Source organism: Lissotriton vulgaris, chromosome 12 (genome assembly GCF_964263255.1).
Source record: "Lissotriton vulgaris chromosome 12, aLisVul1.2, whole genome shotgun sequence".
NCBI classification, from domain to species: domain Eukaryota; kingdom Metazoa; phylum Chordata; class Amphibia; order Caudata; family Salamandridae; genus Lissotriton; species Lissotriton vulgaris.
This window is the reverse complement of record NC_141700.1, coordinates 575,715,035-575,739,075: the sequence shown is the minus strand read 5'-3', so window position 1 is coordinate 575,739,075 and position 24,041 is coordinate 575,715,035. Positions and strand designations below refer to the sequence as shown.

Here is a 24,041-nt window from a genome sequence, read left to right as displayed (position 1 = left end):
ACTAGGTAAAAGGTCAGCGCCAAAGCCGTTATGTGGAACAAGGTAGGACAAATGTAGGTAAAAGGTTGTGCATCTACCTAGGCCTATATTGGGGTAAATTGGTGTTCCTAACAATATATTGTGTGGAAGCTCACTTTTATTAGATTGTGTCGCTGATACAGCATCTGGCTTTTCAGTCAAACATTTAAGCACTTGCTTTTTGATGCAAAATTCTGATTTAACCTGGAGTGAAAATGTTGACACTCTCAGGAAGGCTAGTCGCCACTCCTTTGAATGCCAAGCTTCACAGTCAGTGGGGTTGAAGTCAGGTGTGGTTTGGCTTCGATACTCCATATATGCCTCTAACATTCGGTCTTTCATTAAAACACATTAGTTTATTTTTGCAGTTGTAACTTCTCCAATGAGGATCTGTGACCCCCTTTTTTTGGCCCACACTGGACAGATCACACCAAGTTTCATGAAGATTTGTCAAACGGCACCTAAGTTATTAGCACTCAAAAAGACATTTCCTATGGTAACTAGCTCCTAACTATAACTTCACAGTGGACAGAACTACCTTGGAAGGTTAATGAGATACTATCTATTTCCTTTAAATACCCACTACAACTTGCAGATGTCAGTGCCCATCAGTATTGATGAGTCAGAGGGGTAGTGTCTTGTGTCTCTGTTTTTTTGTGCTTATTATTCCCCTTTCTCAGTTTTACTGACTCTCATAGTATTGGTTTCTGTCATAATTGATGGAGGCAAAAGCATGTCCAGGTCAAGGGTATGCCCAGACATGGGTCCTGTGCCCACTGTGCCACTGGAACCAAGCTACACATGACGACTAGCCTCAATCAAGGGGAATATGGTCTAGAGTTGCTTGTGTTCCAGTTCAGGGAGGACCTAGCCTGGCAGTTTGGGCTGGACTCTTCCTATTGTAGCAAGATCAAGACTGATTTGCATATGACTGAGTCCAAAGTGAAGGGGCATGATGGGTAAAAGAATGTGATGGGTAAAAGAATGATTGGTTGGAATGTTACCACGAATGATTGGCAGTAGTTAGATTTGTTACAAGCATTTCTCCCATCACCTTTTGTGTGAGAGATGGAAGAGTGCAGTTTTCATCAGAAATACAGAAGCAAGAAAACAAACACATTGTCATATTTGCTCTCTCATCCAAAGATATTGAGACAATTCTTCTTAGAAAGCGACTTAAGAACTACTGTTTAAATCCCTATACGCTTCTATCTGGAAGGTGTAAACGCTCTTCTCTATTGCCTCCCTGACAGCCTGATGGACATCCTCCATGCTGCAGCATGTCTCATTCAGTGCCTGAAGAAATAAGTTAACATCACCCCCATCCAGTTGGAACTCCACTGGCTCCTCTTGTTGGTAAACAACATTTTTAAAACAAGCTGCATCTATTATAAGACCAATAGTACCAGCATCTTTGTCCCTCTGCCCAAACTTCCTCAGACCCTTTCCCCAAAAGTTGCATACCCAGCTGACAACCTCTTCCTACCTGGTGACTCTTGGCATAGCCGCATCCAGGACACCTCATACTGGAAGCAGATAAGTATATTTCACACTCCAGTGCAACTTATTGTAGACTAGTAGAAACATGTGTCCTTTCAGATAAACTGTTCCGAACATGAATGAGATTTCCTCAAGAAAAAACAGTTTTAGGTATTTCTCTGGTGGCAAAAATTAAACTCAATTTATACTATACATCCACCATGGATTAGGTAATGGCTTTCGTCCCTTTCACATCAGGAGCACTGCAGGGCAAATCTGCAGAATGGTGATACTTCTGTTGTATGTTGTTCTTTTTTCTGAAGCAGACACTTATACATTGTATCTTCTAAGGATTCTGTTGTCTCTTTTTTTAAACAATATACCAATGTTTAGTGTAACCATATGAAGCATAAGGTATCCTCTCGCTAATAGTGTATCTTGTCATGGCTCTGTTAGGCTTTTGAAGTTTAAAAATCCGGAACAAAGCATGCAATTACAACGCGGTTGTTACAACGACAGCGTTGTAACAACGCATGCCATTACTCCACAAGTCAGAACTACTGTTGCACAGACTGGAGTTGGAATAGTAAATTATACTATGCCAACATCCAGTCCCCCCCAGAGCAAGTCATTGTTCCAACTTGTGGAGTAATGGCATGCATTGTTACAACTCAGTCGTTGTAACAAACATGTTGTAATTGCATGCGGAAAAAAAGCATGTGTGGTAAGGTGGCATATTCAGTGCGTAGGGTTGCAACCTTTTATTTTGAATGTAAAGAAGAGCAAAAAACAAGGCAAGAGGACTTCTTCTATTGTACACTCAGGATCTTAACAACATCCATGTACCCTCAGGACTTCCCAAACCCTTCTTCAATTAAGTGAAGAGCTGAAGGTTAAGAACCGTTTTTAAATTAACCCTGTTATCTTCATCTGAAAATAACCATGTCTCTTCTTGCTGTAGTTTTATTGCCTTTGAGGGTGTGTTCATCATAAGCCGAATAAACTCCGAATGACCCTTTTGATCAATCAATTCTTCCTCATACTTTTGTTTTTAAAATCTTAGTTATACTAAATCTCAACTTGGGCTCAATTTAATTTGATACAACCTCCCTACAGGGATTAACACATGCAGAGGTATATTTAACAGGGGATAGCACCACCAGAACGTAACTTTTAGTGACGTTTTGGTGGCGCTATTTCCTTCTCCATATTTAAAAAGCAGTGTTAGGTGACTTTTTGTGTCTTGACACCACCTTGTAAATATGGCCACTTTACATGCATCACTTAGCGTGAAATGGGCGAGCAATGGGTGCTGTTTTGGCGTTCAACCGCAACACCCATTGCTTTTTGATGCTGCCCCAGATTTACAATGATGGGTAAATCTGAGGCAGCGCCATGCAAGAGAAGGCGTATGAATGGCGAAATGAGGAGAAATATTTACATTTCTAATAGTTTTTGCTTTTTCCATGTGCGCTGCATTCTGTGGCACGTCTAGGAGTAACAAATAGCCATTATGGATTGTTTATGTGCAAGACGGGATTCTTTCCTGCGCATAATCAATCATTCCCTGTGACACAGGCATCCTTGCACTATGGTGCAAGGATGCCTGTGTTGGCGCTAGGCAGCTAATTTTAGCACCAACACTAGGGAAATCACACGGGTGAACTGTATTGTTGTAAATGCTGCACATCCCTGTGTTTTGGAAGTGGCAGAGGGCAGCACTGCCAAATTTAGAGCAGCTCTGCTCTCTGACATTTCATTGTAAATATGCCCTTATTGCTTTAATTTTCCAGCAAGATTAGCACCATGTTTTTCATCTCTATTCTGCAACTCATCGGCTTCCTAACAGAAGCACCAATGTTTTACTGCTCATAACATATTGGGAATTGGTATATTTTTCAAAAACATTTACTTTTCAGTGAGGAAAGAAGCACTTTTGTAATAGGCAGAGTGCTTTTAGGACCTGTACCTGAAACACCTATCTTTTATATAGCCAGACTAGGAATATATCAGACATATTTTTTTGTTAGAACTTTGGCTGTTATTTTTGCTTACACTTTGAAGTACATAGACAGCTTTTTGTCATCATGATTAGTCAAAATACACTTGAGGTTGTTAAATACATTTAACACTCTCATTTGCATTTTGCTTTTGCTAATTTATTAAGATATCGGTCATAGAAAATAAGAAAAACATTCTGCTCAGTTTGAATTAAAAAAGTTGTAGGCAGACCTCTCCATCATCTTCCAGTCAATGCCAGGATTAAGCCAGCATGAAAGGAGTGAGGATGAAAACTATGTAAAACGTCCTCCATCTTTTTAACACCTACTTAAAATGGGAAATAGGTTTAGAACTCTTTCCCAGAGATGGATTTGAGAGTCTAATGAAGTTGTTGTAAACATATAAGATCCATATACTGCCCACATATTTAACCATACAAACTGTCTAGAAAAGTTCAAACACAGGGCTGACATTTCTTGACCTATGTTACAATGGGTTCATTTAATTTCCCCACCCACGGTCAAACGTTAGAATTAGATCATTTAAATCATCCCTAAGCCCAGTGCCTTGCAGCATCCCTAATCTATTATCCCTCATGTGTAGTCTTTTCAGTGTCTGTGTATGCCCCAGCTCCTTGAGCAGTCCCAGTTGATTTTAAATGTGATGACACCCACATCCATCCTGCCTCATAAACAATACAAATACCCCAAGTGATATAACTCTGTTTAGAGCACATATTCTACTGGATGATATTGAGATTCCTACATATGGATGCCATCACTGAGAACCTGAACCTGATTCTCTAGTGTTTGACTGGCAATCAGGTCTTTGATCCTTCCTTGTGAATTTTTAACCACACTCTGTCACCTATTCCCTCTTTCCTCTGTCTGCTGACCTCCTGTTGCCCCTGCCTCCCCTCTCTTCCTCTTCTCTCAGTCTGCATAGACATACCAGCAAACTTGCTTCATCCTATTGTCACTGAATAACATGGTCCACAAGGCATCCCAGCATTACCACATTGCGTTTCCACTCTCTGTGAAAAATTTAATTACTGCGGTGTTTAATTTGCAAGCAAAAAAAGCAGGGACCACATGCCTCTTTCTCCTACTTCTCAAAAGATCCTATCTCCTTGTCTTGCTGTTATAGATTATTTTTCAAGTCTGCTTTTTCCTTTTATTAATATTGTGATAACTTTCTCTCCCTCCTTCTGTTTTCTGCTTCTCTCTCTTATTCTGGGGCAAATATTGTTGAGCAGAGATTCCCTGTCCCCCAAAAATGAGGGCCAGAGCCCAACCCCTAAAAACCACCTACACAAATTAAGCGCTGAATTACACCCATTAATCTTCTTATTGCCCTGAGTCGTCAAACATTTAATCCTTCAGTGGGTCAGTGCAGCAGTATATAGGGTAAGGAGAGCTCAACAATGTTTGTTAGGCGTTGGATGAGGTCCCAGAAAAAGCTCCAAGTGGGAAGATTAATATTTTACAACCAGGGAAGTCCTCTCACCGGTCAGATACTTTTGGCACCTTCGTACAGTCAAGTTTTTTTACCTTCCGATTCAGTCTCTTTTACCAAAACTTAGAATCCTCCAGTGGGTCAAGGCTGCAGGCTGCTTCTGAAGAGGGCTACTTGAAGCAGATACCTTCTCAGTTAGGGGCTGCTGATTAGGATTTGCTGCTGCAGAAAAGCGCAAGCACAAGAAACCAGGTTTTTCAGCTCATCAGCATTGCCTCTTGGGCAGATCGGCTTGGCAGGCTTGTCCTGTTTTTCCAGAAGTCTTCACAGCCAACAATCTCCAAAAATCATTGTTTTCAGGGATGTTCAGAGAAGACCAGTTAAGGTACAACCAAGGGTCCCAGGACCTCAGGAACTGCACTTGGGTATCAAGACTCACCCCAACAGTGACCAGCAGCAGGGTCCAGGTCAGGTCCAGTAGTGTTCTGAAGAAGATGTCTTGAGGTAACACATTTATTCCTGAAGCTAGTCTGGGGGAGGGGAGACTCCTGGACCCTGCCTAACAAATAGGGTAAAGTTACCAGGGAAAACATTACACACTTTTGCAGCAGTTCATGTGTGCCCTACTGCAGACAATCCCGCAGTGGTTCTCATTCACTAAATTCAAGTTGGAGAAACCTGTCTTTGCTTGTGCAGAGGCTGTGTGCCCACCCAGAGGTGTGACTAGGGTTTCTAGATGTCACCATAAACCAGTTCTGGTGGCAGCTTTCCTTCCACTGGGTTTGATTCCTGCCTGACTAGTAAGACAAAATAGGGAGCTGTGCAGGTTTAGTCTGCCATCTGCTTTTGAGAGGGTAGTCCCTTTTGAAGTAAATTAAGTTCCTGGGCAATGCTCAAATGGTCTTCTTGTCAGAGGAACAAAACACCTTCCAACAAGCAAGCCATTGTATCTGCTCTGGAAGTAGGTTTTACTCCTCCCCAGGGCCCTTTACCAACTGGGTGACAGTTGCAGGATAATGCAAATTTTAACTTATAGGAGCTTCAAGCATGGAAATGGTAACATTCTAAAAGTCTTTTTCTTTAATACATATTAAAAATTAGATTTCACCAATGATTTGAGGTTTTAATAAATGTCCTATAACAAGACATTCTTGAATAATTTTTCTAGCTAGCCCCTGCCCTGAGATAGCAGAACCAGTAGTTAATAATGCTTCCAATTGTCTCTCTATGGGTCAGCCAGCCTCCCTACAGAATAAAAGAGGTTCTGGGGGCTAGTCACTATATGGAAATATCAACTGTAAATGCATACACGTCCTACCTTTAAATAATAAGCATCCTGCCTTAGGAGTTAGAAAGTCTTCATACAGTGATGTATCAATATGTACAGGGTAGATTTCCTCCTCTCAAAGGTTTTATTTTGACAGGTCGGTTGCAGTTTAAAAAAAAAGGCAACATAAAAAGTAGGCTTGGAGTAATGTTTGTCTTGTCCATCAGTGAATGCCACAATACTACTGCTTTAGTCCATAGTTGCCATTTAACTTCCCATGTTATGAGTATATTTCAGGACTCCATGTACTTTGGCCTTATAGGAAAGTTAAATATGCCAAATAGGCTTTAGCCAATTTCAAGATGTTTTAGGGGACACAGAACTGCATTGGGTCTGTTTAGCAGTGTCCGACTGCAGAGAGTCAAAGAATTGCAGTATCATTGGGGGTGACTGGGCAAAAAGAGTTCATTTTCTCCCAGGCAAGAACAGCACCTATGGTAAGTAAGTATGGTGTGCTGGTTTGGTATCTGTTAAGCGCAGAGAAATGTCTGTTTTCTAAAAGTGCATTTCTCAAATAGTAATGCTAAATCTGACTTCACCACTAACGAGGATTTATCATTACCATTCAAAAGATATGACACATGAAAAAGCTACTCCTTTTTGTTCAGGAGTTACAACTTAAAGATATCTTAAGGAATTTCCAATTCTAGCCAATGAGAGGAGTAGGCCTCGCAGCAGTGAAAAAACAATGTAGCTGTTTGTCACTACTAGGCCCGGTAAACCATAAAGGTAATTGTCCTAACTTTTATTTACATCGCACCCTGCCCTCTGGGTTACCAATGGCTTTCCTTGGGGTGGTGACATATATGAAATCAAAGGGGCTTGGTAAGTAGTTTTAAATGCCAATTCGAAGAGGTATTAGATTTCACACACAGGCCCTGCAATGGCAGGCCTGAAGCATGATTAATGGGCTACTTATGTGGGGTGCAGTCAGTGCTGCAAGCCCACTGGTAGCCCTTCCCCCAGTGCTCCTCAGTAACCCTGTGTACATTCAGTGCAACTTAATAAGCAGAAATCCACTTATCAATGTCATCTCCCACCACTTAACTGGGCACCAAGTCCTTGGGTATACAAACCTTATTCTCTCCATCAGGTATTGTATGTGTGCTGCCACCATCTCTGCTGGAATCAGACTTGGCTTTGATCTCAAGCTCCTTTAGACTCAGTTCGTGAGCCAACAAAAGTTTCTTCCCAGTTAGGGCTCTCTCAGCTGCAGCCTGCTTGGCTTCCCGCTCAGCCTTCTTCTCCTCAGCCGCTATTTTTAGCCTCACCATCTGTAGCTTGAATTCGCTCTCCTCCTTCTACTTCCTAAGCTCCTCTGGGGATAGGCCATGGGAGGATACTCTGCATCTGCTCTCCTTGAAGGTTGAAATACAGGAGTTACCCCCTCTTCCACTACAGGGAGCTCCTCAGAAGATGCAGTCTCGGCTCCTCTAAAGCATCATTCTCTTGGGAGCCGGACTCTGCCCAGACCCTCAGGACTGTTTGGAATTCCACCTTCTAGGTGACTCCTGGGGCAAGGACCCCATCTCCCTGCAGAAGGTAAACTAGACCACTGTATAACTTTCCAGTTTGGCCAGCTCAAACTCAGAGGCTCCACTTGATGTAGAGGAAGGATCAAAATGCCAAGAAGGGAAAATGAAGAAAAATGGAAATCCTCTTAGATGTGGATGGATAGTGTGCACATAGCTATTGTAAAGCACTGCACAAACACAATTCCTATTCTATCACTGCCACCGGTGTTAGAAATGGGGTCTCTAGTTGGCAGAGGTATACACCTTGTAAAACTAGGGACGACAATCCTAGTCATGGCAAGTCACAATACAATCCTAAATTATCCTGTGCTCAACCTCTGGTAGCTTGGCACAGAGCAGGCAGGCTTAACTTAGAAGGAATGTGTAAAGTATTTGTGTAATAACTCACACAACAACACAATAAATACAACACACAAAAAAAACAACTCCAGGTTAGAAAATAGATTACTATATTTTGAACAAAACAAGCACAAACCAACATGTAGAGGTTGAGATACTGAATTTTGTAGGAATAAATGAAATAAAGCAGGGCAATAAACAAGCAGCAGTCCTTCCAGAAATGCAGTCCAGTTGAGTTTTTTGCACAGTACACCACACCAGTTCTCATTTGATGGGGGTCGGAGTCCCAGTACTTATATGCCTTTGATGTGGGGTACACTTCAAGGAGTGATTTTGAAGATCACCAGTATCTCTTTCAACTCAACTCTGGCTCCAGTCTATCCATGGGGGGTATCTGTAATTTCTGTGGGGTCAGGCCAATATCCTTTGAAGTGTAAGTGTGAGACGCTTCCTCCCATCTGCCCAGTAAGACCGATCAGTATGCAGATGAATGCAGATAGGTGCTCAATCACACCCAGCACTTACTTTGTTTGTAGCTGTCTGGAAGGAATGCACAAAGGGGAACTGTCACCTCGCCCAGATGTGTATTAGAGACATACAGGGCAGTAAGAGCTGAGAAATGTCCACTTTTTAAAAGTGGTATTTCTAAAATAGTAATGCTAAATCTGTCTTCACCAGTAAAGAGTATTTATCATTACCATTCCAAAGATATGAAACATGAAAAAGCTACTCCTTTATGATCAGGAATTACTGCTTGAAGCTATTTTAAGAAATTCCAAATGCTAGCCTATGAGAGGAGTAGGCTTCACAGCAGTGAAAAACTAATTTAGCTGTTTGTCACTATTATGACACGTAAACCCTAAAAAGTACACGTCCTACCTTGTATTCACGTAGCACCCTACTCTCTGAGTTACCAAGGGGCTTCCTTAGGGGTGACGTATATGTAATAAAAGGGGACTTTAAGGGTTAGCAAGTAGTTTTAAATGCCAAGTCGAAGTGGGAGGAAACTGCACACACAGGCCCTGCAATAGCAGGCCAGAGACATGGTTAAGGTGCTACTTATGTGGGTGGCTCAATCTGTGTTGCAGGCCCACTAGTAGCATGTAATTTACAGACCATAAGCACATGTAGTATACTTTACTAGGGACTTATAAGTAAATTAAATATGTCAATTGGGTATGAGCTGATGTTACCATTGTTACGGGTGAGAGAACAAGCACTTTAGCACTGGTTAGCAGTTGAAAAGTGTTCAGAGTCCTAACGCCAGCAGAATCGAGTACAGAACAATGGAGGGAGGCTGGCAAAACATTGGGGGAGGACCACAGTAAGGCTGTCAGGTCTAACACATGCAGGGCCGGACTGGTAACAGCAATGAGCCCTGGCATATTGCTGCTCGACTGGCTCTAGGAGCAGGTAGGGGGTGCTAGTAAGAAGCACCGCCGCTTCTGCTTCTGTTACAGTGGGCCGATATTGCAGCAATGTAGCAAAACCGGCGCGCAGTGACAAAACCGGCCCCCACCCTTCCAGCCCACAGGCAAAACGCTTGTATCCACCTGCACAGTGCATCCCTTACTGTGAAAATAGATCAGAAGATGATGAGAACAACTCTTTCAACTGCTTTATCATACTTTGCTCACTGCAGAAAGGAGTAGTTTCTTTTCTGTAACTCCAGTTCTGTAGTAGGGGTATCTCTGTTATAGTCATAATCTAGTGAATGGTCCCGCCCATGTGCGTGGACCCCGGAGCAATCAAAAATAATCTCTAAAGTGTCGAAAAAATGCAGAACTGCACAGACACTTAAGAGAGAATTTAAAGACATATAATGCAGCCTAAAAAAGGCTACACTGTCCAGTACTTCAGCTAGAAATTCCACTAAAAATCCACAAAAACAGCAAAGCCTGTCCAGATTTCCATTGTCTACAGTACACACCCCTCTGGAAGATAGAGAGGAAGGCATGGACAGACAAGCCCCATAGGCTGCCATTATGTGGCTCAGAATAGGATACTGTGCCTTTAAGAGAACTTTCCAGAACTTCACAGTATCCCAGAATGCCTTGCAGGTCTCTCTTACTTTCAGTTCTTTTTGAAGGCGTAACACGCCCAACCTGTAGCATTCTTTACATGAACATCTCTCCACCGGGGAGGAGGGCGGGCGCTTATGACTATAACAGAGATACCCCTACTACAGAACTGGAGTTACAGAAAAGAAACTACTCCTTCTGTAGTAGGGGATCTCTGTGTATAGTCATAATCTAGTGAATAGAATGGCAAGCCCATCCCCACACCAAAGCGGCGGTGGAGAAAAGAAACCAACACCACTATTGTGCGAACAAATTCCGCAGCGAAGCCTGTCCAACCTGAGCATCTGCTCTGGCATCAGCGTCCAGACAGTAATGCTTAGCAAAGGTATGAACTGACTTCCAAGTGGCGGCCTTGCAAATTTCTGCAATCGGCACATTACGGAGCAAAGCTGTCGTGGCCGCTTTGCCCCTGGTGGAATGAGCCTTAGGCTTACCCCCTAAGGTCTTATTAGCTTTCTGGTAACATAGTTGTATGCAGGACACAATCCACCTAGAAATGGATTGCTTAGAGGTCGCAAGACCCGTCCTGACTGACCCGTAATTGATAAACAATTGGTCTGACCTACGAATATCTTTAGTCTTATCCAGATAAAATTTCAACACCCTCCGAACATCCAGGGAATGTAAGGACCTTTCCGCTGGAGACGAAGGATTCTGAAAAAACGTAGGCAAAGTTATAGTTTGGTTGACATGAAAGTCAGAAATAACCTTGGGAAGAAATTTAGGGTGAGTACGCATTACAACCTTAGCAGCATGAAATACAGTATAAGGTTCATTACAACATAACGCCTGAATTTCACTTACCCTGCGGGCCGATGTAATGGCCACCAGGACAGGTGCTGTAACGAAGCCTTATGAATGGGTTCAAAAGGCTCCTTCATCAAACTGGACAGCACCACATTCAATTCCCATGAAGGCGAAGGGAGCCTGACAGGAGGGAACACTTTCTTCAAGCCTTCCAAAAAGTCTTTGATCACAGGGATCTGAAAGAAGGAAGTCTGTGAAGGGCTTTTCCTGTAGGCAGTCAATGCAGCGAGATGAACCCTAATAGAGTGAACATTAAGGCCAGATCGCGCCAAATGTAGAAGGTAGGGAAGGATGACATCTTCCTTGCACGTCGTAGGATCAGAGTTCCTGGACACACACCAGATACAAAAACTCTTCCACTTGTAAGCGTAGGACGTCCGAGTGGAGGGCCTCTTAGACTCCTTCAGTAGGTCCATGCAATCTACTGGTAGATTCAAATGGCCATATTGCACTACCTCAGGAGCCATGCCGCCAAACTCAAGGATGAGAGGTTGGGGTGCACCATCTGCCCCCCGAACTTCGTGAGAAGGTCCGGCCTGCACGGCAACCGTATGTGTGGAAGGAGGGACCGGTGTAGAAGGTCCGTGAACCACCACTGTCTGGGCCATTCCGGGGCAATCAGGATCATTCGTGCCCTGGACCGGGACAGCTTGATGAGCACCGCTGGAATCAGAGGGATGGGCGGAAAAGCGTAAACAAAGCTGTTCGACCAGTTGATCCAGAGTGCATTCCCCAGCGTCCCTTGCTGGTAGTACCTGGAGGCGAAGTATCGGCATTTGCTGTTTTCGGCGGTGGCGAACAGATCTACATCTGGAGTCCCCCACCTTGCGAAGACTTCTCCTAGCACGTCGTCGTTTATGACCCACTCGTGGTTTTCCAGAATCAGTCTGCTCAGTGCGTCTGCCTGAACATTCTGCACACCCGGCAGATGAGTAGCCGTTATCGTCAATCCTCTTGCCAGAAGCCAGTGCCAGATCGTCTGCGCCTCCCGAGACAGGGTGCGCGATCTCGACCCCCCCTGCTTGTTGAGGTAATACATCGTGGTCGTATTGGCCGTCTGTACAAGCAGAGAGTTGGTCCGGAAGGACGGATGAAAGGCCTTCAGCGCCAAGTGAACAGCTCTGAGTTCCAGGAAATTGATGTGATACGTGGACTCCGTCTGAGACCACGTGCCTTGGATCTGTAAGTCCCCCGAATGCGCTCCCCAGCCCTGGAGAGAAGCATCCGTCACGATCGTCTGAGTAGGAATGTCCTTGTGGAAGGGAACTCCTCTGAGGAGATTCTCTGCTGAACACCACCACGTCAGAGACTGAAGAGCATGCAGAGACAGTCGTATCTTGTCGTCCCAAGATCCTCTCCTCTGGTCCCATTGGTCCTCCAAGCACTCCTGCAGAGGTCTCATGTGTAGTCGTGCATGAGGAGTGATGAAGATACAAGAGGCCATCGACCCCAGTAGAGAAGACACCGTCCTCACTGTTGTAGATGGAGCGGTCATAAGAGCCTGAGCCTTCCGAAGGATCGATCTCCGTCGCTCCTCCGAAGGAGACACGCTTGCTGACAGCGTATCGATGGTGGCCCCCAAGTATTGAATACATTGGACCGGGATCGGGACAGACTTGGACATGTTGATGTGCAACCCCAACTTGTTCAAGAGAACGCACGTCTTCTGGAAGTCCGCTTGGGCTTCTGAGAAGGAGGAGGCCTTGATCAACCAATCGTCCAGGTACGGGTAGACAAACACCTTGCCTTTCCTTAGGTGTGCCGCTACCACTGCCATGCACTTCGAGAATGTCCTGGGTGCAGACTTCAGTCCGAAAGGCAGCACCGTGTATTGGTAATGATTGGTGCCGACTTGAAACCGCAGAAACTTCCTGTGCTTGTGCGCGATGGGCACGTGGAAGTACGCATCTTGTAGGTCTATGGCACAAAGCCAGTCCCCCTGTTGCAACTGAGGATAAATCTGATGCAACGACAGCATGCGAAACTTTTCTCTGCGAATCCACTTGTTTGCCTGCCGCAAGTCCAGAATGGGCCTGAACTCGTTCTTGTCCTTTTTGCGAACCAGAAAGAACCGGGAGTACAGACCTCTTCCTCTTTGAGACAGAGGTACGTCTTCTATCGCCCTTTTCCTTAACAGAATATCGGCCTCCGCCTGGAGCTCGCGTAGTTGATACTGCGAGCTGACCGGAGGGATCGCTGGAGGAGGGCTGATGAACCGAAGACTGTATCCATTGCAAACAATATTCAGCACCCACTTGTCCTGAGTAATTTTTCTCCACTCTGCCAGAAAAGATTGAACGCTTCCCCCCACCGGAGTGGGTAACGGATGACGGGGAAGTAACCGCTCAGGGTCGAGACCCGGCTGGGCCCTTGTTCGCGGTAGAGGGCTGTTGTCCACCTCTACCCCTCTGACGTTTTTGGAAAGGTCTTCGGAACTGCTGCTGTTGTTGCTGCTGCTGTTGTCCCGAAGGCTGACCTCTTCCTTTCCCCTGCGAGCCGAACCGCCGTTGGAACTGGCAGTAGGGTTTCTTGTCCTTGGGCTTCTCCAAGCCCACCGCCGTCAGGGTTTCAGCCTCGGCCTTCATCCGGGCCATCTCGTCATCTGCGTGTTTACCGAAGAGCGTGTCCCTGGAAAACGGCAGGTTGGCCACTCGCTGTTGCGCCTCAGGCTTGAGAGACGTAAGCCTGAGCCATGCATGACGGCGCTGGTTGATACCGTGGCAGTAGCCATGTGCAGCTAGCAAGGCGATATCCGCCGCGGCACTGATGGCCTGGTTCGAGACCAGCATCCCTTCCTTGACAATTTCCATGAAGTCCTCCCTCCTTTCACGTGGTACAAGGTCCGCGAACTGCTCCATGGAATCCCAAAGCGCACGGTCATATCGTCCCAGCAATGCCGAGTCGCTGGAAGCCTTCATTGTGGTTGAAGAAGTCCCACATGCCTTCCTTCCCGCCGAATCAATCCAGCGGCTCTCCTTGTCTGGAGGCACGGTGGAGGACGGGGAGGTAGAATGCTGTTTTCTGGCCGCCGTAACTATCACTGAGTCGGGGACCGGGTCCATCCTCAGGAAGGCAGGGTCCGAGTCCGGTGCCCTGTACTTTTTCAAAAGTCTAGACGGGGCGGCCTTCACCACCGCCGGTGTAAGAAATAGTTCTTGTGCCGGTTCAACCAGTCCCGGAACCAATGGCAACAGAGGGCGAGACAGGTGCTTCTTGTGCAAAGTCTCGAATATCACGGACGTCGTAGGTGTAGGAGCCGTCACCGTGATACCCAACTTCGCGCCCCCCCTCAGGAGAACCTCCTGGAATGTACCGATGTCATCGATAGGAGACACCCTAGTCTCCGGGGAATCGGACAAAGTAGGGGAATAGGAGCGGGTCCTAGAAGACGTACCGGTCCTGGATCTATGTCTCCTACGGTGCCGTCTGGAACGGGTGGAGGACCTGTACCTACTCCTCGATCGTTCCCTCCGTCTGGAGCGAGACTTCGATCTCCTGGGCCTCGGCCGGTCCACCGGTTTCTCCGGGGTGGCCGACTTGGGCTTACGTGGTTCCTTAGACTTAGGAGTCTTCTTAGGAGGGGTCGGGAGATCTGGCAACGAGACCGACCTCGGCGGAATCGGTGGAGGTTTTTCAGGCAGAGGAGGCAAAGGAGGAGGGGTAGGAGTCCTCGGACGCGGGCCTCGAGGTAGCGGAGGAGGAGGCGGAACAGTCTTCTTTGGAGTATACACCTCCGAGTACACCGATCCCGGTGACCCACCATCCTTCCCGGGCTGAGGGGAGCCCCCCACAGCCCTAGGCCGCGTAGTACGATCCTTCGACACCGCCGACCGGTGTTCAGGCGTCGACCGTCGTCCCCTCGACATCGAGCGACCCCTCGGCGTCGACCTTCTCCTTCTCTTCGGCGTCGAACAGCTGCCGCGTCTCGACGTCGACCCGGACCACCTTGACGACGACCCTCTGCGTCTTGACGGCGATCTCTTGCGCCTCGACGGCGACCGCCTCGACGTCGTCTTGGATCGTCTCGACGTCGACCGGGACCTCCTACGCCTCGATGGCGAACGCCTCCTTCTCGCCGGCGAGTGCTTCTGCGTCGACGGCGGGCTCGACGACGAGGATCCCCTCGACGACGATGAAGCCTTGTGTCTTGACGGCGATCGACGGTATCGCCTCGGCGGCGAGCGTCGACGCCGATCCTGTCGACGCCGAGAGCTCGACGTCGACGCCGAAGACAGCGACGATGACAAAGTCTCTGTGTTCGACGGCGGCCTGTGCAGGTCCCTCGACGTCGACGGGTGACGTGTTCTCGACCCAGAGCCCTGGGGAGATGGGGAGCCGGCCTTGGACTTCCCCCTCGACGTCTTGGTGGGTGCCACCGACCCAGACGGAGAATGGGGAAGTGTGCTGGGCTTCTTGCCCCCGGGGAGCCCCCCTGGGGCCTCAGCATGGGCAGAAGAAGCCCCTCCAGACCCACCTTGCGTCTTCTGTCTTCTTTCCTCCAGTCCCTGAAGCCTGATCTTCAGTCTGTCCTTCAGGGTTCTGCCAGAGAAACCTTGGCAGATCTCACACTCCTCAGGGATGTGGGAAGAGGGAAGGCAGAGGATACAGACCTCATGGGGGTCTGTCTTGGCCTTCTTCCTGGAGCACTCCGGGCATTTGTCAAATAATGCAGGCATTATGGACAACAAAAGGGTGCAAAAAACCAAGAAGAAAGACACCAAAGTACTTTAAAAGTACACAAAATCGAATTTAGTGAAAAAACACCAACAAAACCCTTGAAAAGGGAGAGCTCAATGCTCCAGGGTCCTGCTTGCAGGAGCCGGAAAAAAGAACTGAAAGTAAGAGAGACCTGCAAGGCATTCTGGGATACTGTGAAGTTCTGGAATGTTCTCTTAAAGGCACAGTATCCTATTCTGAGCCACATAATGGTAGCCTATGGGGCTTGTCTGTCCATGCCTTCCTCTCTATCTTCCAGAGGGGTTTGTACTGTAGACAATGGAAATCTGGACAGGCTTTGCTGTTTTTATGGATTTTTGGTGGAATTTCTAGCTGAAGTACTGGACAGTGTAGCCTTTTTTAGGCTGCATTATATGTCTTTAAATTCTCTCTTAAGTGTCTGTGCAGTTCTGCATTTTTTCGACACTTTAGAGATTATTTTTGATTGCTCCGGGGTCCACGCACATGGGCGGGACTATTCACTAGATTATGACTATACACAGAGATCCCCTACTACAGAATTATGAATATCAAACCCAGTGCCGGCTTGTGTAGGGTGTTCCACTGGGCGGGGACGTGGGGCGGGGGAGAGGCAGGGTGGGCGGGTGTAAAATACGGGAACGGACGATTACAAATAAGTAACAAAAAAATAAATAAAATGAATTTTGTTGCGCGCGCTGCAACGCCAAATGCAATGCAGTGCGCGCAACTGTTTTATTTATTTTTTATGTTACTTACCTGTAATCGTCCGTTGCAGTATTTTACACCCCCCACCCTGCCCCTCCCCCGCCCCCGCCCCACGTCACCGCCCGGTAGAACGCCCTACACGAGCCGGCACTGATCAAACCACATAGGTTATTAGTGCGGCTATTTAAGTAAGTGCAACTGTTGGTCAGTCATAAAAGGATTTGTATATGTACACATAGCAGTCTCTTTGATCTCAAATTGTGTAAGAGCATACATTAGATTTTAATTCATACTACTTAGCCAACATTCTAAGGATGCATATTTGCTCTTCTTTTCAGGTGATGGTTTTTATTCATGGAGGTGGCTTAGTAATGGGAGGGGCTTCGATGTATGATGGCTCAGCTATAGCCGCCTATGAAAACGTGGTTGTAGTATCAATTCAGTATCGACTCGGCACCCTTGGATATTTCAGGTAAGATGTGGTTTTAAAATCCCACAGCAAATCATTAGTTTGGCATTCAGTGTCCGTTTCAGTATCAGTATGAAAACCTTTATTCCATTTTAAGAAACATTATGAAAGTGCATTTAAAAAATACATCATACATAAAACAATAAAATAATGTTCCAAGAAGCATGATAACATGCATACACAATGTACAGTTTTAAAGTGTGTAATACATGTAATAGATAACAGCTACACAAAAGACAACAGAACCCACCAACAACCAGTAATTCTTCTAATATCAAAAGCCTCTAAGGGTCCATCTGAATATACGGACATAGAACATTAAAACACATACCTGAAAGACAGTTATCCTTCCATAGATTTATGTGCTCTAACTGCACACTTCAAAAAGGAACTTACCCTGAAACACACCTCAGTGTTATATAGAGGTTGAAAATAAAGCAACACAATTCTATGTTGCCTGAACAGTAAATGACTTAAAATAGGCTTTAAAAATAAATCAATATATATCCAAAATTGTTGCAAAAAAATGTAAAATGTAGTAAGGAATGGAGAGATGCATTCTCACACGGGCAAACCCATGGGCTGCTACTAAACATTTCAGGGCCAAGCAGAGAGCTTAGGGCCTGATTACGAGTCTGGAGAATGTAAGACCACCAGACTCATGGCCACAGTGATGGCGGTCCACCATCCGCCGTCCTATGACTTCTATAGACATTGCCGTGATGGACCATCACTGTTCCATGGAGCAGCCCCAGAGCGCCACAATGCAATTTGCTGAGCGGGGACTGCCGCAGTGCCGCACAGCATATTACCAAATCCTGGACCGCCAGCCTTTCCATGCCACAACCCCACCATACAAAGGCTGGCGATGCAGGAACAAAGGGACCCTAAAGGGTCCCCTATGAACAGCCCGCCACGGGCATACATTTAGGGGGGCACAACTTGTGCCCCCATTATCTGTACCCCCACAAAGTTCCAGCACTGCATGGAGGTCCATATCCCTGCTGTGCTGGAACTGTTTTTTGCTGTTCCCATTGCGGTGCCTATTTTCCAGGCACCGCCTGGGAATAGCAAAGGACCGCCCACCGTATTACGAGTTACACATTTTTAACTTGTAGTACGGTTGGCGGCGCTTGCGCGGCTTAGGCACATCGGAGGCGGCATTGAAACGTCACCGCTGGGCTAAAGTCGTAATCAAGCCCAAAGTAATCGGCAAATAGTTCAAGCCCTAAAGTGAGGTCATAGAGACCTTATCCATCAAGTTAAGGGATATCTAAATGCAAAATGGTAGCAAGTTTGGCATTCAACTTTTTGTCAAAGTGTATAACATGGAAAATATTGCTATGTAATGTTGTTTTGTGGTGTTTCATGCCATGCAGATCTTGCAATACATTTTTGTTAGGGCTTAGCATGCCTTCAATTTTAAATTCATGTGGCTGTGTAGTCTTTTTTCTTTGCGTACATTTTTACATTTGTTTCCCAGCCTTTTTTTATGCTACACGCTACACATAAACTAATTTCAACCATTGTCAGAATTTGGATGTATGACGTTACAACGCGAAATTTTACAACGCACACCGTTACAAGGCATTTTTTACAACGCAGGATTCATTACATTGCATGGCTTTACAACGCATGACATTACATAGCAGATGCTATTACAACGCATGCCATTACAACGTAAGTATAGGTAAGTATATTATTTTTTTTTTAAATGTAATTGATTTAAATTTAATTAATTTAATAAATTAAATTATTTTTAAATAATTATTTTGTACATAAATTACTTTAAGTTTATTTCTAAAAGAACTATTATTAATAAAGAACTATTATTAAAAATAATAAAATTATTAAAATTATTTTTTAAAATTAAATTAAAAGATTTATTTTAAAACTAAACCCTAAAAATACCCCTGTACCCCAAAACCCAAACCCAGCCCTGAAACCTAAAAATACCCCTGTACCCCAAAACCCAAACCCAGCCCAGAAACCTAAAAATACCCCTGTACCCCAAAACCCAAACTCAGCCCTGTACCCTAAAAATACCCCTGTACCCCACAACCCAAACCCAACTCTGAAACCTAAAAATACCCCTGTACCCCAAAAACCAAACCCAGCCCTGAAACCTAAAAATACCCCTGTACCCCAAAAACCAAACCCAGCCCTGAAACCTAAAAATACCCCTGTACCCCAAAAACCAAACCCAGCCCTGAAACCTAAAAATACCCCTGTACCCCAAAAACCAAACCCAGCCCTAAAACCTAAATATACCCCTGTACCCCAAAACCCAAACCCAACTCTGAAACCTAAAAATACCCCTGTACCCCAAAAACCAAACCCAGCCCTGAAACTTAAAAATAGCCCTGTACCCCAAAACCCAAACCCAGCCCTAAAACCTAAAAATACCCCTGTACCCCAAAAACCAAACCCAGCCCTAAAACCTAAAAATACCCCTGTACCCCAAAAACCAAACCCAGCCCTAAAACCTAAAAATACCCCTATACCCCAAAACCCAAACCCAGCCCAGAAAACTAAAAATACCCCTATACCCCAAAACCCAAACCCAGCCCTGAAACCTAAAAAAAACCCTGTACCCCAAAAACCAAACCCAGCCCTAAAACCTAAAATACCCCTGTACCCCAAAACCCAAACCCAGCCCTGAAACCTAAAAATACCCCTGTACCCCAAAAACCAAACCCAGCCCTAAAACCTAAAATACCCCTGTACCCCAAAAACCAAACCCAGCCCTAAAACCTAAAAATACCCCTATACCCCAAAACCCAAACCCAGCCCAGAAAACTAAATATACCCCTATACCCCAAAACCCAAACCCAGCCCTGAAACCTAAAAAAACCCTGTACCCCAAAAACCAAACCCAGCCCTAAAACCTAAAATACCCCTGTACCCCAAAACCCAAACCCAGCCCTGAAACCTAAAAATACCCCTGTACCCCAAAACCCAAACCCAGCCCTGAAACCTAAAAATACCCCTGTACCCCAAAAAACAAACCCAGCCCTGAACCCTAAAAATACCCCTGTACCCCAAAACCCAAACCCAACCCTGAAACATAAAATTACCCCTGTACCCCATAACCCAAACCTAGCCCTGAACCCTAAAAATACCCCTGTACCCCATAACCCAAACCTAGCCCTGAACACTAAAAATACCCAAACACCCCAAAACATATACCTCAGTACCCCAAAACATATACTCCTATACTCATACCTATTTTTTAAAATTACTTAAATTAATATATTTAATTTATTATAATAAAATACATAAATTAATATATTAATTTTTTTAAATATTAATTAAATTAAATAAATAATGTTAACTAAAATATAAAATAAATACTTACGTTGTAATGGCATGCGTTGTAATAGCATCTGCTATGTAATGTCATGCGTTGTAAAGGCATGCGATGTAATGGATCCTGCGTTGTAAAAGTAGCGTTGTAATGGTAGTGCGTTGTAAAAGTCGCGTTGTAACGGTAGTTTCCCTCAGAATTTGCGTATAGATGTAACCCATTCTTTCCCTACTTCCCCACCCCACCAAATGCACCAAACCTTATCCTCAGACGTCATTCTTGTCTGTGAGGGTCTGACCTGTCTTTGTCACTAGCACACAGTAACCGCTACACCACCTTATGTTAACATGCTCTAAGGAGGTGATGCAGTAAATGCAGATGCCATGAATCTGGTACGCAGGTCCAGAAATCCCATTCAGGCGTTTTAGAAATAAAACCACTCACAATATGGCTATGTGCATACTCATTTGCATTTACACATGCCTTGTTGCAGCAGAGTGAAACTATAAAAGATATGCATATGATTCTCTGGGATCTGGGTCTAAACTCATACTGGTAATCATTTGTCTAATCATTCTATTTTCATCCTCAACTCTCCTCATTTGTGGATGACTCACGTATACTATTGATATATTTATCCTCTGTCTCTGGAAAAAAGTCCTGCCTGGAAAATTATGTATATCTAAAAGCTGGTTCAGCTCAGTGTTAGACCTTCTTAATTACACTCTTCGCCATATTTAGTTGGGTAAGATAGCAGTAAAATGGGTCAAAGCTTGTTTGGTTGTTTTATTAGTGACTTTACTACTGCCAATTTTCAGTGCCTTTTTCCAAAGTAGAACTTCACTGTCTTCTTCTATATTTTTCCCATGCTCTTCTGACTTTTTATTCCTCAGCGTTCCATCTGGGTTTCAACACACCAAGCAGTCTCCATTATGCCTTCAGCACGCTATTTGTGCAGTTGTGGCAAAATGTTATCGGTTGATTCGTAATTCCATTACCAGCTATGCACAAGATCCTTTAGTAAATTTCGTAATTGTTAGCCTATTTCCATTATTCGGCTAAACGCTCATGCTCCTCTGCTGAAAATGTAATTTTCATCAGTGGGGCATGACGGGCAAGGTGACACGACTTTGGTTACCGTTCCTCTGTGCTGCCATCAGCACAGTACCCTTACTATCATTGAGGTGTCTCTTTGGCCCAGATCTCTGTACTGGGGTAAATGTATGACATTGTTCTGCATTCTGTCCATCAACTGTGGTTTTTGCATTTGTCACCCCGAGTGGGATGGGTATGCTCAGACGTGGGTCCCATGCTCTCCACACCACTGTTTGATTCATTCAGATGCTCCGTCCATCACCACCCCCTTTTGTACCGCTTTTGGCCACCATAAGTGTGGCAGGGTATACTCAGACGTGAGTCCCTTGCTCACTTTGCCACTGGATTCAAGCTATCCTGGCTGAAGACGGCTGATAGCCAGAAACCGGTCCTAGGATGCTTGATTCCGGTCCAGGAAAGACATGGCTTGGCAGTTCGGGCTGGACTGTTCCCATGAGGCACAGGGTCAAGGCTGATTTGCATATGGCCATGTCTGAACTGGGGTGGTGTGGAGTGCAAAAAAACGATGGATATAGGCCCAGATCTTTGTACTGGGGTGAATGTATGACATTGTTCTGCATTCTGTCTATCAACTGTGGTTTTTGCATTTGTCTCTTTGAACCTCATCCTCGGAGTGCTGATCACAGGACTGCAGACCATATGCATTTTTCCTCAGCAAACAAATTCAGTCATGGCTTCTAAAACAAAGGCAGGGTCCTTGCATGGATAGCAAGCTATTAGTGCTTTGGCCACTCCTCTGATAAGCACGTGCGTATATATATATATATATATATATATATATATATTTCTCTCATGTTCCAGACTATGTAAATACTATACTGTATCCCAGTATGCTTCTGTGGACTTTCTGCTCCATGTCCTTACTGTGAGTCTTAGATTGCATTCGGTTACACCAGCAGCAAGCTGCATTCCTGGCACTAAGCACATTGGTTAACACTTTTGACCTCCTCACAACCAGTGGTGTGGAGTGGGCGGTGTCACAGAGGCAGTTCTTAGGGGCGCAACATTTTAAAAGAAAAGTGAAAGGATACTTGCCTTTCCTCAGGCGCTAGCAACTCATGCTACGCCGCTGCTCACAACACATCATACTGTCCATAAGACGCGTCTGTCCAAAACGCACACATCTCATTAGTGGTATCCATTGCATGACCCATTTATTCCCAGTAAGTGCACAATACTTACTCTTTGTACAGCACTCATTTATTTATAAAGCGCATAATTTATCCCAAGGGATGTCACGGCGCTAAGGACTCTAGTAACAGATGAAAGCTGGATTAGCTAATTATTGTGGGTCAGTCTTTAGGAAAAAGGTGTGTTTTAAGTTTTTTCCTGAAGAGATTATAGTTGGAAGTTAATCTAAGTTCCACTGGAAGTTCATTCCAATGACGTGCAGCTAGATAAGAGAAGGTGCGTCCTCCTGCTTTATTTTTTTTAATTTTCTTTGTTATGGCAAGAGCAAGATGTTGTGATCTTAAAGGTCTGGCAGGAAGGTAGAAGTGTAACCTATTCTGAAGGATAATGGGCCCTTTATTATTGAGTGTCTTATGGGCATGGCCCAGAAGCTTGAAGCAGGCTCTTTGGTGCATGGGCAGCCAGTGGAGTTGTTTTAAGCATTCTTTGGCAGAGCTGTATTTGCCCTTCCTGCATACTAATTTAGCTGCAGCATTCTGCACTACCTGTAATCGTTGAAATAGGTAGTCAGGCATGCCTACAAAAAGTGCGTTCCCATAGTCCAGCCTGCTGACTAATAGGGCCTGTGTGACTAATTTCTTACTTTCCAAGGGGATCCATGCAAAAAGTCTTCTTAAGAGTTTTAGTTTGGCAAACCTTTTCCCACACAGGGCTCGAATGTTGGCCTGCATGGATAATGTATCCTCAATAGTGATGCCTAAATTTTTGGCTGAATGATTAGGCGACGGAGAGTATCCCAGCGAGGCACGCCACCAGGAGTTGTCCCATATGTATTTTGCCTCACCGAACAGTAAGATCTCGGTTTTGTCCGCATTTAATTTGAGGCAATGCTCTGCCATCCATGTAGCCATTTCCGTTAGGCAATTGTTGAGCCTCAGTTTACTGTCTGCCTGCCCCTTCCCCAGCCTAAGTAGAAGTTGCGTATCATCCGCATAGGAGCAAACCTCCAGACCCCACTGTGCTTCAATTTGTGCCAAAGGTGAAACATAGGCATTGAAGAATGTGGGGCTGAGGGATGCTCCCTGTGGAACACCACATTTGAGTTGCTTGGGTTTGGATAGGAAGGCTCCTAATTGTACCACTTGCGTTCTATTCTACAAAAATGAGCCAATCCATTCTAGCGCTTTCCCATTTATCCCTTTTCCTAGCAAGTTCTCTAGTAGGAGATGATGGGAGACCGTGTCGAATGCTGCCGACAGGTCTAGCAGGATCAGGGCCACAGATTCGCCCTGATCCAGTGAATTTCCAATGCTGTCAGTAACAGCCAGTAGAGTGGCTTCTGTGCTGTTAATAGCTCTGAACCCTGTTTGATTTGGGTCCAGTAAATTGTTATCCTCTAAATATTTAGACAGTGGTCTATTTATTAGTTTCTCCGGCACTTTCGAGAGATAAGGGAGTTGGCATATAGGTCTATAGTTAGCTGGGTTTGCTACATTCGAACCCGCTTTTTTTTGCAAAGGAATAACTATAGTTTGTTTCCATATCTCCGGAAACACAGCTGTTTCCAGAGATT

The 24,041-nt window shown here is 45.2% G+C and overlaps 1 protein-coding gene across 2 annotated transcripts in view; it reads left to right on the top strand.

Annotated features, from left to right (window-relative positions):
- The window catches only part of LOC147677779 (fatty acyl-CoA hydrolase precursor, medium chain-like), a 239,564-nt gene that overhangs the window by 92,883 nt on the left and 122,640 nt on the right, over positions 1 to 24,041 (top strand). For both annotated transcript variants that reach the window (XM_086945440.1, XM_086945441.1), the window contains exon 5: positions 16,784 to 16,917. In XM_086945440.1, coding sequence (XP_086801566.1) covers positions 16,784 to 16,917 — 134 coding nt within the window. The remainder of the gene's footprint in view (positions 1 to 16,783; positions 16,918 to 24,041) is intronic.